At 31.9% G+C, this 14,603-nt stretch overlaps 1 protein-coding gene across 1 annotated transcript; it reads left to right on the top strand.

The window, feature by feature from the left end:
* Positions 1 to 983: 983 nt before the first annotated feature.
* On the top strand, positions 984 to 3,680 carry LOC149898765 (uncharacterized). Its single transcript, XM_090115020.1, has 2 exons — positions 984 to 1,812; positions 2,532 to 3,680. The coding sequence occupies exons 1-2, from the start codon at positions 1,046 to 1,048 to the stop codon at positions 3,010 to 3,012; spliced, it is 1,248 nt and encodes a 415-aa protein (XP_089971146.1). The 5' UTR covers positions 984 to 1,045; the 3' UTR covers positions 3,013 to 3,680.
* Positions 3,681 to 14,603: the final 10,923 nt, after the last annotated feature.

Here is a 14,603-nt window from a genome sequence, read left to right as displayed (position 1 = left end):
TCATGGAAGACGTTCTTCATTATAATATTCTAAGTAGTTAGGTATAAAATTTTGATAAAAAAAAAATATTAAGTATATGATTGGTAGATTTTAAGCAATTTTCTTTATTGTACATTGTATGTTTGTGTGTCCGATTAACGACAACCTAAATTTATAAAAAATAAAGCTTTTTTTAAAACAAGGCAATAGTAATTATTCTCGAAATTATTGCCATACTGAAACAGGTTTAATGGCGGTAAATGGTAAACAGATCCATCGATACTCAAATTCACTACAAAACACCACAAACACCAATAAAAGTCACCAATAAAATGGTCTCCGACACACAATAGTATTGAAGTCATCTAAAACGACTCCCGTAAAAGTCTGCCCGAGATTTCTCATTTCTCATTGAAATATCCGAGGTTTAAAAAGATTACGATTTGAATAGAAACTTTATGAAATATTGAAACTTGAATGCTTTATCTGTTTTTCGTACATCTTTACTTCAGAATTATTTGCTTGAATATTGAACATAATTAATTAAGTCAAATTAAGAAATATAAAAATACGTGTGGATGGTGGCACTCGAGGACTGCCGCGGTAAAGCTATTGCGTTTTTTCGTTACGAAATTTTTACATTCGGTCGCCGCGATAGAAGCTATGCAATAGCTTAAAATAATTCAAGAATTTTGAAGTATTCTAAAATATGAGGTGTAAACTTGGTGTATAAGCAAAACAACTCTCGCCGTGTCAGCTAGTAAACGTGTTAACGAACAATACAATATATAAACATATTTTAAACGGAACTCGTGCACAGACGAGATATTATTGAAATGTATGAAAGTAAATTACTACTTCCTTTTCCTACATTCAATAATTTAAAATGAGTTAATTGTTTTTGTTACTCCATAGTTTATCCAGAGGAACATGCTCTGTGTAGGTACATATCTGTCACTTTTAGATTTTTGACATTTACGTCAACGCCAAAATATCGTCTCAATCTTCATCGGACATACAAATATTTTTGTTTATATTTTCATTATTAGTTTTATTTCATGTTATTATGGAATCTTACGAAAAGCTCTACAATTCAATCTGTCGCTTATGCTTAAAATATAATAAAAGTGATAACTTGGTGCCCTTATTTGATAAAAACAGTGGAAATGTGAATTGTTATGGTAAGGCGGTAGCAACCTTTGCCGCAATTGTATTTAAAAAAGAAGATAGTTTGCCGCCTTCCATGTGCAAAAAGTGTTTATTATTATTAAAACAATGCATCTACTTTAAATTTACTTGTGAGTCTAATGATAAGCGGCTGAGATTATTAAAAAGCTTAGAAACAGACAATTTTATGCAAACAGTTGTAGAATACACATTATTTAAATTAAACAATTTATTAAATACCTCAGACGCATGTAATAATATTCCTAAACAGACAATAAATGCAAAGAAAACTAAGATAAATGATTTAGCAGCAACTGTAGAAAGAAACAATATAAAAAATGACAATCAAAATTCTTTAGACTCAGTCTTTTCTTTAGTTCAGATTGAAGATTTGAATGCTACACCAAAAATTGAGAAGAAAAGTGAGAAGCCAAATGAAAATTTAGATAGTTTGGATAAATTAGTGTCGCTAAACAAAAAACTTTGTTCTGATAAAATGACTGTGAGACCAATAAGAAAACTCAAGAGGCGATTGAGAAATAGATTTATTAAAAATACAAAGAACAAGAGCTTAGAACAAGAGACTTATAACTGTAATATTTGTAATAAAAAATTGGCAAATCAAAAAACATATGAAAATCACATGCAAAGGCATAACGGATGCAGGTATATTTAAAAACTATATTTTTTCACTAATATTATAAGAGGATTGATTTGTATTTTTGAAAGTTTGCTGTGAATAAACTCAAAAACTACTAGACTGATGTTAAAAATTAATAGGAAGTTGCAATATTCCTAATTTCCTACGTAGAAATATTTCAACTCCCTGTTAATTACAAACACATAAACATACATAATATGTTCTCAGTAAATAATATGTGTATGTATTTTATATCTATCTATAATCAAATGAAATAATAAATTTCATTTGTAGCTATTAAACACAACTTTAATCATACATGTAAATTGAATTCAAACTCAAACATTTATTTATTCAATTAGACTTCTTATAAAAGTATATTTGAATTGTTATAACATTTTTAACATTTACCTCCAATTTGGAATTCTATCTATGGAGAAGAACCAGCAAGAAACTCCATAGTTGCTCTCTTAAAATCATGTCAATATTACAATTGAATTTAACATCATATTATGTAACTTATATCTAACTTATATCATAATATGCCAAAGAACTGTCCTGTGGTTCTTAGCCATAACCCTCCATGTATTTTAATTTTCCATATATTCCTTAACATAATAGGCTCTCTGAATAAATACATTTTTTACATAAGTTTTAAATTTAGCACTACTAAACTCTTTAATACAATAAGAAAATCTGTTGTAAAAGCGTATACCTTGACCCATAAATGAATTTTTCATTCGAGATTCATCTGTGAACACTGCGGCAAAGGCTTCCCAGTGCTGGCCGAGCTTCAAATCCACATCGTAGCCCGTCACGGCACTGGACGATACCTCCAATGCAAGCTTTGTCCTTTCAAAGCATACAAAAAGTTCGATCTCATAGAACACGAGAGAATACACTCCGGCGAACGACCATTTACATGCGAAAAATGTGGCTTGACATTTAGAAGACAAGCAATTTATAAAAATCACTTAATCCGTCATACAGAGAAGAAAGTACAGTGTACTTTGTGTCCTAAGAAGTTTTATCGACACAGTCAAATGATGGTGCATTATAATAGCATGCACGATAGAATGTATATGTATGCATGTGCAAAGTGTGATGCTATGTATGCTAAGCCAGCTACGGTGAGACGGCATATGACGGATAAGCATGGGGTTCCACGGGAAATGCAGGGAAAGATATTGAGGGTTAAAAAGAGTGGTTTGCAAGATATTTCATAGGGTTTCTTTATGATTTTTTTGTCTGTATATGGAAAATGTTTTTTGTGAGTACTTGAATGTTCATTGTGTTTTTTTCATCATTCATTCAATGTGTATCAAGTGTGTTTTGTCCCTTTTGTGTAAAAGAAAAAGAAGAAAGTTAGTGATAATAGTAATTTTATGTTTCACTGATTGATTTTTCTTTACAGACAAGTTGATGATCCTTATTACATCAAGAATTTTTTGTTGTTTCGTTTTCTATAGTTTAAATTTCACTGAAATATGTTAACAACTTTACCAAGGAAAGATATAATTTATATAACAATTAAATATAATAAAAACAGAATTATATAAACAATTACGTTTAAGTTTCTAGATAAATAAAAAAAATGTGTGCGTGTACTAGTGTACACACGTAAGAAGTGAAACTTCTTTATGACCTTTTGCAATTTACTATATGCAACTTTACAGAAATTATACGTCGAATCACGCGTGGTAGGGTTATCCCTACCACGCGTGATTCGCGCCGCGCAAGATTTATGTCGAATTATGGAATGGATTTATGGATTATTTATATAGAATTATGTCGCGCGTAACGGAATTATGTCACGCGTAACGAAAAAATGTTACACTAAATTTTTTTCCAACCCCGATAAAGAAGTTTCACTTCAATAAATGTTTGCAGATTGTAATAGGTAATTATATAAATTTTGATTTAATAAATTTTTATAAAAATATGTGCATTTTACTTCAACATCAATATCTTAGTATCTAATGCAAAACTAAAAACTTCCTCATTGTTAACTAATTACTTTTAAAATAATTAGATTTAATCATTTTTTCTTTCGTTGGTTAGGAATCATCTCTGTAACTGCCGGACCGATTTTTATACTATTAAAGCCATTAGGAGAAAAAAGTTGTAGGGCAATAGGTGACATAAATTTTTATTGATAACAAAAGCAAAAATTCAAACGAAATTAAATATCTCGTGTGAAATAAGAAACTTCCTTTTAATCGCTTTTTAAAATAAAATGCTATTAAACTTCAAGCATTTAAGTTTATAGTTACAACAGTCTACATCCACACTGTAGTTAGTTAATTTATTTAATGAGAAATAATCTAAATGAAGATACCTATGTATTTTTGAAATAAATAATGCCTTACTTTTATTTGAAAACAATTTACTCGTATCGATAAATTCATGTAAGTAATATGATTTTCAAAATATAAAGGGAAAATACGTGCAAAAAAAACATTTAAACTATTTCAATATTCCCATCTTATCTTAATCTTAATACTATTATAAAGGCGAAAGTTTGTAAGGATGTATGGATGTATGGATGTATGGATGTATGGATGTATGGATGTATGGATGTATGGATGTATGGATGTATGGATGTTTGTTACTCTTTCACGTAAAAACTACTGAACCGATTACAATGAAATTTAGCACACATATAGAGGGTAACTTGGATTAACACATAGGATAGTTTTTATCCCGGAAATCCCACGGGAACGGGAACTATGCGGGTTTTCCTTTGCAAACGCGGGCGAAGCCGCGGGCGGAAATCTAGTACTATATAATATTTTTTATTCACGCAACAAAAACTATTTTACCAACAATTGACAAAAGAAAATATTGTTAAACATGTAAGTACTGCGTCCTTCGCCGAATTTCTTTTAGGAAGGGTTCTTAGCGAGTGTCCCGGAAATATTAGGAACTCCTAAAGTTTTCGGATATCCTTTAGATAGGGTTAAAGAGGTATAAAAAGTATTTTACCTGGATACCTTAAACTAAATATGTATGCTGATATTTATAGTTTCAAACTTTCAAGGGTACCTAATATGCTGTAACACTACATAGTATTAACTAAACAAAGTCGCTTTCTCTGTATGTCCCGGATTTAAAAAACAAGTAAATCAGTGGCTGTTTTTGAGTCAAATAGGTAATTGTAGCTAACGAAACTTCATATTGTTTGTACTTTTATACAGGAATCAGGGTTTTTTATTTCACGTACTTAGTTTTACTTAGTTTTTAGTACAGTAGGCGCGCGATAATCCGGCGCTCGCCAATCCGGCACGCTCAGTAGTCCGGCACTTCGGGACTCAGACAGCCCGCTCTATAATCCGGCATTTTACATAGCTGAACGCCGGATTACTGAACGAAAACGTCACAAATGATGAACCTAATATGTAATTTTAATACTTATTTAATTAATATTTTAATTAATTTATGTATTTTTTTATAATAAATTCAACTTAGGTACCATTTCAAATATGAAGTCTTATTTCCTATACTAATTCGATAATCCGGCATTTCCGACAATCCGGCATAGAGGAAAAATTGCCGGTGCCGGATTAGCAAGCGCCTACTGTATTTACAAGTCGCCTAATTAGCTTGTAAATTATTGTAACTGTAAGTAATACCTATAGTTAAGAAACTCCCGCAGTGCGCACGCTACTCGCATAGTTTGTAAATAGTAAAATCAATAATCAATTTAAAGTTTCAAACAAGTATAATAAAATGTCGCGTACGAGAGATCGTTATAACAAATAGGTAGTCGTGAGTTTGTAATGTAGAACTAACGAGACTCATATAGGAGAATTGCGGGATATACAGGGTGCTTCTAAATATTTTTTGAACGCGCAAACGTGATGCGGTAGTGCTTTGCTTATCTATGCCCCGCGGTTTCACCTAGTGCCTACAGCATTCCTCGATAAATGGGCTATTTAACTCCGAAATAATTTTTCAAATCGGAACAGTATTTCCTGAGATTAGCGCGTTCAAACAAACACAAAAACAAACTCTTCAGCTTTATAATATTATTACTATTACTATAGATTTTTATTTATTAGATAAGTAAGTAAGTAGGTATCAAACATACACGTGAAATTTTTGTTACAAAGTCTTTGAAAAATGTTTCGTTCATTATAAATATTTATATCAAGTAACTATATAAGAATGATTAGATAATAAGTTGAATACTGGTAGTTTTCAAATTATCAGTAACAATATCGCTCTATCAAAATATAATAACTTACCTAAAGTGTCATCGGGTTTGTTAAGTATGAGCAAGGTATGAGCAGGTTAACAAAAAAAAATGTGACCGCATTATTTTTATAACGGCATATTTTACGGTCACATTTTTTTAATCGCTAAAAATAATTAGTAGGTAGCTAATTATGCAGGAATTCTCTTTCCATTTTTAAGAGAAATCTCTTTTTCAATAAAATTCGGTTTACAAACTACATCCTGTATTTCTCAACTTACAAGAAGAACTCGGCCGCGGCGGTTTAATAGAAGATTGTAGGTATTGCGGCTATACTTCATAGCTAATAAACAACTAGTGTGAGCCTGCGGTTTTGCTCGCATATTTCTAGTAAATTTTACATCATATAAAATTTTACAACCGCATAATAATATTATGCATGGTATTTATAACTCTTAAAATGATGGCATAATATTTTATTTCAATATCCACTCCAATATCATAATATCTAGGTACCTACTACCTAAATGTGAAAGTATCTTCTTCTTATATATAAAAATGAATCGCAAAATGTGTTGGTAAGCGCATAACTCGAGAACGGCTGAACCGATTTCGTTAATTCTTTTTTTATTATATTCCTTGAAGTACGATGATGGTTCTTACGTAGAGAAAACGTAAATATGTACCACGGGCGAAGCCGGGGCGGACTGCTAGTATTTCTATAAAATAGTTGATGACAACTTATATGAATCGCTTTTAAAATCAACCCTTGAAGAATTAATAAATAATAATTGTTGGGGTTTTCGGCGATGTAGATACCTTGAGACGGGATAAATAAAACACAGATTTACTTCGCAAATAATTTAATCAATATTGTCTACTAGTTTTCCGCACTCGGCTTCGGCCACGTTTTCAAAGAAAAACCTGCATAATTCCCGTTTCTATGGGATTTCCGGGATAAAACCTATCCTATGTGTTAATCCAAGTTACCCTCTATATGTGTGCTAAATTTCATTGTAATCGGTTCAGTAGTATTTGCGTGAAATAGTAACAAACTTACACCTACACATCCATCTTCACAAACTTTCGCATTTATAGGAAGAACTAGATTTCCGTCCGCGGCTTCGCCCGCGTTTTCAAAGGAAAACCCGCTTAGTTCCCGTTCCCGTGGGATTTCCGGGATAAAACCTATCCTATGTGTTAATCCAAGTTACCCTTTATATGTGTGCTAAATTTCATTGTAATCGGTTCAGTAGTTTATACGTGAAAGAGTAACAAACATCCATACATCCATACTTACAAACTTTCGCCTTTATAATAGTAGTAGGATAGGATAGGATAGGATAAAATATAAAACACAGATTTACTTCGCAAAAAATTTAATCAACAATTGTCTACATACTCTACAAATAATGTTTACTTATATGTACCTATTGATTAATATAATTATTACACTTACACTGTGTCCTTCCGCCTAACTTTACCATATTATGTCGTTTAGCATGTAACTGGTTACTGGAAAATCTATAGAAATTAGTTTAAAGTTATTGCATAGCTTCTATCGCGGGCCTTGAGCGCGGGGACCGAATTCAGAAATTCCGTAACGAAAAAACCTCACGCTCCCCACTCCAACGGGCACGGAGGTGTGCCTTGAAGCATGCAATAGCTTTACCGCGGCAGTCCCCGAGTGCCACACGTCTTTTTTTGTAATAAAAATTGCTGTTAAAAGTAATTTTTACTTGTCTGAAACCTTAATCTGTATCTATATGGATTTTTATTGCTTCTCTCCTTTTTATATTGATATATTTTATAAAGTGTGTTTAAAAGCTAAGTTCCAACGCTATATTTTTTAAAATTTTATGCACACATCAAACAAAAAGTATAGAACAAATGTTAGCTAAGCTAAAAACATATTTCAGAAAGATAAATATTTTTAAATAATTTCAGCGAAAATATGCTGGACCTAAGTAAACATCAGTCTAATTATAATCTGGAAGTGCTTAATCAATTTTATGTTAATTACGTCGATTCTTCATACAAATATTTACGCATAGATAAATTATGTTTGGATTTTACAATTTTTTTTAAATATAGGTATTAATTTATGAATTGAAATAATAACCTTAGTTGAAGTCACAAACTGATGGACTGATTTGAGTCATATTTTAATACAGAAGGCTTTGTTTTGTAGTAAACACATTAAGTACAAATGTTAACAAATTTAATTTAATGTAAAATTTAATTAATGGTTAACTACTGTTAGATAGTGTATTTAAATATAACGTAATATGTGTAATAGAATATTTTATTTAGTTTTCGTTTTTCGTATTGCCTTGTTTTTGCTCACCCACTTTTTGCTTGTGGTGTTTTTCCTATATTTTAAGGGTTGCTGGCAGAGATCGCTGCCTAGCGATAAGGCCGCCTTTTGCTTGTTTTATATTAGTCATCAAATAATATTATATATATGAATACTTACCTACTTACAAGTTACGGGCTTCTTTATCCTTCCTATAATATTCTATCCTTTCCTATTAATATTATAAATGCGAAAGTTTGTGAAGATGGATGTATGTGTATACCTATTAATAATATTACTACTGAACCGATTACAATGTTTAGCACTCATATAGAGGGTAACTTATTAACACATAGGATAAGTTTTATCCCGGAAACCCCACGGGAACGGGAACTGTGCGGGTTTTACTTTGAAAACGCGAGCGAAGCCGCAGTCTGAAAGCTAGTAATTAATATAATTGAATACCTACCTACCTACAAGTTACAGGCTACTATAAGAATCATAATAAGTGTCTATAAAGTCATATTATTGTATCAATATTTATCTTAACAATCAAACAATTCGTTTACTTCTCAGTTCTCAGAACTTAAGTCCAAGGTATCGAAACGCTATTAATTCTCAGCCCCCCTATGCAAGTGGCTTTCTGTTAGCGTAAAGTTCAATAGAATAGACGACGAATGTATGAGATTGACGTAGGCTGTAGATAAACGTATCTACAGCTTACGTCAATCTCATACATTCGTAGTCTATTCTATTGAACGCTACGCTAACAGAAAGCCACTTGCATAGGGGGGCAGTTCTCAGAACTTAAATCCAAGGTATTGAAACGCTATTAAATTTTCATCAAACACGAATTCCACTAAATTAATTCTGTAATGACCTAAGTATCACTTTGCGTATTAATTAAATTGTCTGAACCCTTTAAAGAATAAGTGGATTATATTTTACGCCGCAAGCGTCAAGTTATATTGTACTACTGTTTTATGAAAAATATTTTTAAGGTTAGAAAGAAGAAAGAAAATACATTTAATCCAGCACACAAAAATACAAGGCAAAAACAACAAAATAACTTACAATGAACAAAAACAATTAAATAAAAATTACAATTTATAAAAGAGGTAAGTAGGTATCACGTTTGTACAAGTATAAAAAGAAACATAGGTATTATATTATGTGGTTGACTATAGTATGTGTGCTGGACAGGGATACCACTCAGCAAATCTGTGGCTTAATAGCCGCAGCACTGATTTTCAGTGGTTCCCATATCGCAACGAAAACATGGGATGCTTTGAGCACGTGTATTTTAGCTTTGTTCGTAAATGGCGGAGGTTTTTAATTCTTATATCTATACTAATATAATATTATAAAGCTGAAGAGTTTGTTTGGTTGAACGCGGTAATCTCAGCAACTGCGGGTCTATTTTGAAAAATTATTTCAGTGTTTATCGCCCATTTATCGAGGAAGGCTATCGGCTAAATTATCTCATCACGGTAAGACCAGCTATAGGAGCAATGCGGGTAAAACTGCGGTTCGCAACTAGTCTATCTATATAAAAGAAAGTTGTGTTTATACCACGTAGGTAAGTATCTGGAATGGCTGAGCGGTTTTAAGGATTTTTGATTCGTTTTATTAGTCTCTAACATTTTCTTTTATAGGTAATATTAAGTTGAAAACTTTGAAGTAAAAATAAATATCGTAATTTTAAACAGAATGTTTAATCAGCGTAAGTAAAGTAAGTAGTTGAATTTTTATTAGTTATCTTATTCAGAATAATATTATGATTTTATTTGCGTTTGAAGTTATTAATTATGCTCTATATATTCCATTATTTGCTCGTTACTACATAGTATAAAACAAAGTCGCTTTCCCTGTCCCTATGTCCCTTTGTATGCTTAAATCTTTAAAACTACGCAACGGATGTCGATGCGGTTTTTTTAATTGATAGAGTGATTCAAGAGGAAGGTTTTAGTATATAATTTATTTGGTTTTAAAGAAAGCGGGTGATCGGAAAGCTAGTAATGAGTAAAGCTTAGAATTTTGCGTAATATTAAATTAATTTTCTTCGGTATTACTGTACAGAGTTTTATTTATTTTATAAAATACCTATTAGATTAATTGATGGATTATATTACGATTTACGAAGTTGTAAAAGACAATTTCATGCAAAAAATACTAAAGCGATTTTAATTAAAAAGTGGCGTAAGTATTGCGTAAGCACTTTATCTAAGGATAATTAAACCTTTTCCTATAGAGTAGTTCTTAATATAAATATAAATTGGTTGTAGATTTTTTTTTATTTGTTTCAAAGTATTTAGTTGCAATATATTTTTTAAAGTGTTTAAAAAAGTTTAAATACTGAGTTAATTTTCAAATTTTCAAATTACACTCACACTAACAACCAACCTAACAACTTTTTAACAAATAAACGTCAGAATCAACACGTCTGCTAGTTGACAAAAAGTATACTTTAATCCATCAATAAGGATAAGCCAGCACTTAACCCAGTCATATTTATGAGGGTTAACGTAAAATCATGTCTATTTGGCCAAAGCTAACCCAGCTCGGACCGTTTCAACGGACGTAAGATTCGCAGGTAAGCTATGCGACCCGAGGGGACATTGCTATCATTCTAGTGTACGGGTTAAGGTACAAGGTATAGGCGTATGAGATTTTTATTTCTTTAAACACTTTATTTGCACCGAAAGAAAAATAAACAATACTAAAGTCAAACACCATACATTTACGTACAAAAACGCGGCCAAGAGAAATCTCTTCTAGGTAGGTCGAGGATTATAGAATTATGTTTAAGGATTTCATGGTGCACAAGACTAGAAGAATATTAAACATACTTCCATAATATTATATCTACAAATTATTGAATAAATAAGTATTTGTAGATAACGTACATACATAGAGACATCATCATAACATACATAATACAGATTTTCTAAAGATAAATAGTAAACTTTAAGCTGCTTTTTGAACTCATTCATTGTCAATGAATTTTATTTGCTTTAGTACTTGATAGGATACTAACCTCTTCGTGAACGAGCACGTTTAATAGTCGCCCGTAGCCAAGTCGTAGCCAAGTCGTAGCTGGAGTCATAGCCGGAGTCGTAGCTGATTATGCAGTCAATTTTGTACACAAATCATAATTAATAATTGTCTAGTGGTATTAATAGTGCATGTAATAAGTTTTGCATAATATTTTATCTATGCTATAGCTGAATAATTTGTGTAGAAAAATAAATACAGTAATATTAGATAAATCGCTTGTACTCGTTTGCCTTGGGACGGCACCAAACAGATGTTCAACTTGAGAAAAATCATTTAAGTTTTTCTTTTCTGGGACATTTTCGTACCCTTGAGCGAATTGCAAAGGTCGGGGGTTAAATATTGTCATTGTTTCGGATCAAATGTGATTATTTTCATGGTCAGGAGCTGGCTTTTAAAATTTATCGGATTTATATTGCATCGTTAGAGGGTTGAGCGTATTATTGTACTCAAAGTCATACACAACCTTAATACATATATTTGCTGGTTCACAGCCAGGCGTAGGGACCCTGAGGCCGAATATACAGGGTGTAATCGTTAAGCGTGCACAGGCGATTATTCCGTAACTATTGGAGATATCAAAAAAACTTTAAACTGATATCGAAAGCCCTTTACCTAATGAGTAAAATGTCAATACTAACTTTTTAAAAATAAAACGGGAAATATCCAAAAATTTTACATCAAAGGCTTTCGATACCAGTTTAAAGTTTTTTGATATCTGTAATAGTTACGGAATAATCGCCTGTGCACACTTAACGATTACACCCTGTATATTCACAGTTAGTTTACGCCACGAATTGAACTCACTGGAAAATTCATATAATATTAACCATGACTAGATAATGCAATCATAATATGAATTTGCCAGTCAGTTTCACGGCGTAATTATAGTCTATTTGACTTTTTTTATTGTCATAATATTATGAGGAAATTATTTTGCTTTACATAAGCTGTTTAATCATCAAATTATGGTATGGCGGTGGTATGATATGATACAAAATCACTTCTCAAAGAAGATTATTTCATAGAAATACACACAACATGAATTTCTTATTAAAAATGTATTCTACATAGCGTAATTTTATTTGTGATAACGCTAAAAATGTTATTATACCCGGAAAGTCACTTTGTGTGAGGATAAAACATTACTCGTTTATTGGAGATTTATTTAAACTGGTTTACATACTGAGCAAGTTTTATGCATTCCTGTAAGCTTATTTTTTTAATGCGAAAGTCTGTCTGTCTGTTACCTCTTCACGGCTAAATCACAGCACCGATTCGGATGAAATTTGGAATGAAAATAAGTGAAGTTAAGTGTCTTCACACAGGTCTAACATAATAATATGCTTTTACTTTATACATACATGTATTCCAAAAGATATAATGTTTTTTAACGCTGCAATAATTATTTGGTTGTTTCGTAAGTTGAAGCTCAAATAACCATTAGGTATATCTTATTTCAAAATCCATTAAGTTTATGATTTCTTTATAAATGATCTCTAAAACTACTGAACCGCTTTTGAAAACTCTTATAGCAACACACAGTTTGACAAAGGCTATAATTTCGATTTTTATCCCGCGTAATCCGATAAAGCCGAAGCTACACAGTACAATGCATATAATATGCAAGCTTCTCATAAAATAAAATACGGTGTGAACCGCGCTTAGGTCGCTTTTAAAATGTTTATACCTCCCCCACATATTAATTTCCTCTGTAACCTCCACGAGTAATTAAAATCTCAAATGGGTATGAAATTCAAAGCTAACAACGTTTTTCAGTTTAACTTTGTGATATTTATTTGACGTACAATTGTTTTGGCGGTAAAGTGGATTGTGGCTTTTTTATTTTACTATTTTGTCATTTAGTTTACATGTTTTTGAAGTGAATACTTATCACTTTGGTCCTTGAAACACAATTTTTATTCCCACAATAGGTTAAAATGATTATCTTTATCGATTTTAGTAGAGGGACACTGCGAAGATTTTACAACACGCTTGTTTTTGCATCTTATATTGTCTATACTCACATTTTTACATCTTATATTATTATCTTATATTTATAGAAACTCATGTTCTATAACTTTGGCAATACTAATGTTTCTTTCTATCTTTCTATAATGCAGAGGTCCTGAGTTCAATTTGTTGTGCAGATGAACAAAAACGGTCTTTATCTGTCAACTGATGGCATAATTGAGCGTGAAAATCGAACATCGAAACAGATGTGAAATGCATCCGTTCTATATCCCACAAGGGGACACGATAATACAAATTATAGACACATTTATATACTTAACACGCCTTTATTCGTTCCACCTGTATGTTCGTATGTAACCGACTAATTTAAACTCGATTCTGCCCCGGACTAAACGGACAGATTTAATTCAAACACAGCAAGGACACTGTGACAATACAATTATATCATCTTACTAGCTATGCTCCGCGGTTTCATCCGCATTGCTCTGCTGTTGTTCGTCTTAGCGTGATGATATACCTATAACCTGTCTCGATAAATGGGCTATCTAACACCGAAAGAATATTTCAATCGGATTTCCTGAGATTAGCGCGTTCAAACAAACAAACAAACTCTTCAGCTTGATAATATTAAGTAATGATTAAAGAGTGTTTTTAGTTTCTCAACTATATTATCTTTATTTTATGTAACGATTGTCACTTTTCTTTCTAGGAATGTAATTAGAGAATAATATTAAAAATTTCAACTGACTTGTCTCTGAATAGGATTTGGAATGAAATACTCAGCTTTGAGACTGGATTAAATGCTTTTAGCTCTTAGGGTTTTAAGACGGAGCTAATATTCTTCGATGTCGCCTTTTATAGTATCTATTTAAAGCTACAGTGGAGGAATACCTGTGTTTTATTACCCCACTTTTAGTGGAAACTGTGATGTGCTAGAATAACGCACTTGTATTATGTATATAATAAAAAAAAACTAACAAATATTATCTGACTTTCAGTGGTACCTGTGATCTGCTGAATTAAACATACACACAAAAATAGACAAATATAAAAAATTAAAAATCTATAAACCACTAGTGGTCCGCCCCGGCTTCGCCCGTGGTACATGTTTACGTTTTCTCTCCATAATTAAGAACCATCCTCGTAGGTACTTCAAGGAATATTATAAAAAAGAATTATCGAAATCGGTCCAGCCATTCACGCGTGATGCCGTGGCCAAGGAAATACGGCTATATTATAGTTATAAAGCTATTTTTCAAATCTGAATTTAACAATAACCAATATCTAAAGCCCAAGAC

The sequence above is a fragment of the Colias eurytheme genome, chromosome 22 (assembly GCF_061535395.1).
Source record: "Colias eurytheme isolate Ceu_HAF_F1 chromosome 22, ilColEury1 Martin Lab GWU primary, whole genome shotgun sequence".
NCBI lineage: Eukaryota > Metazoa > Arthropoda > Insecta > Lepidoptera > Pieridae > Colias > Colias eurytheme.
The sequence above is the reverse complement of the archived record's forward strand: the minus strand, read 5'-3'. Positions and strand labels throughout refer to the sequence as shown.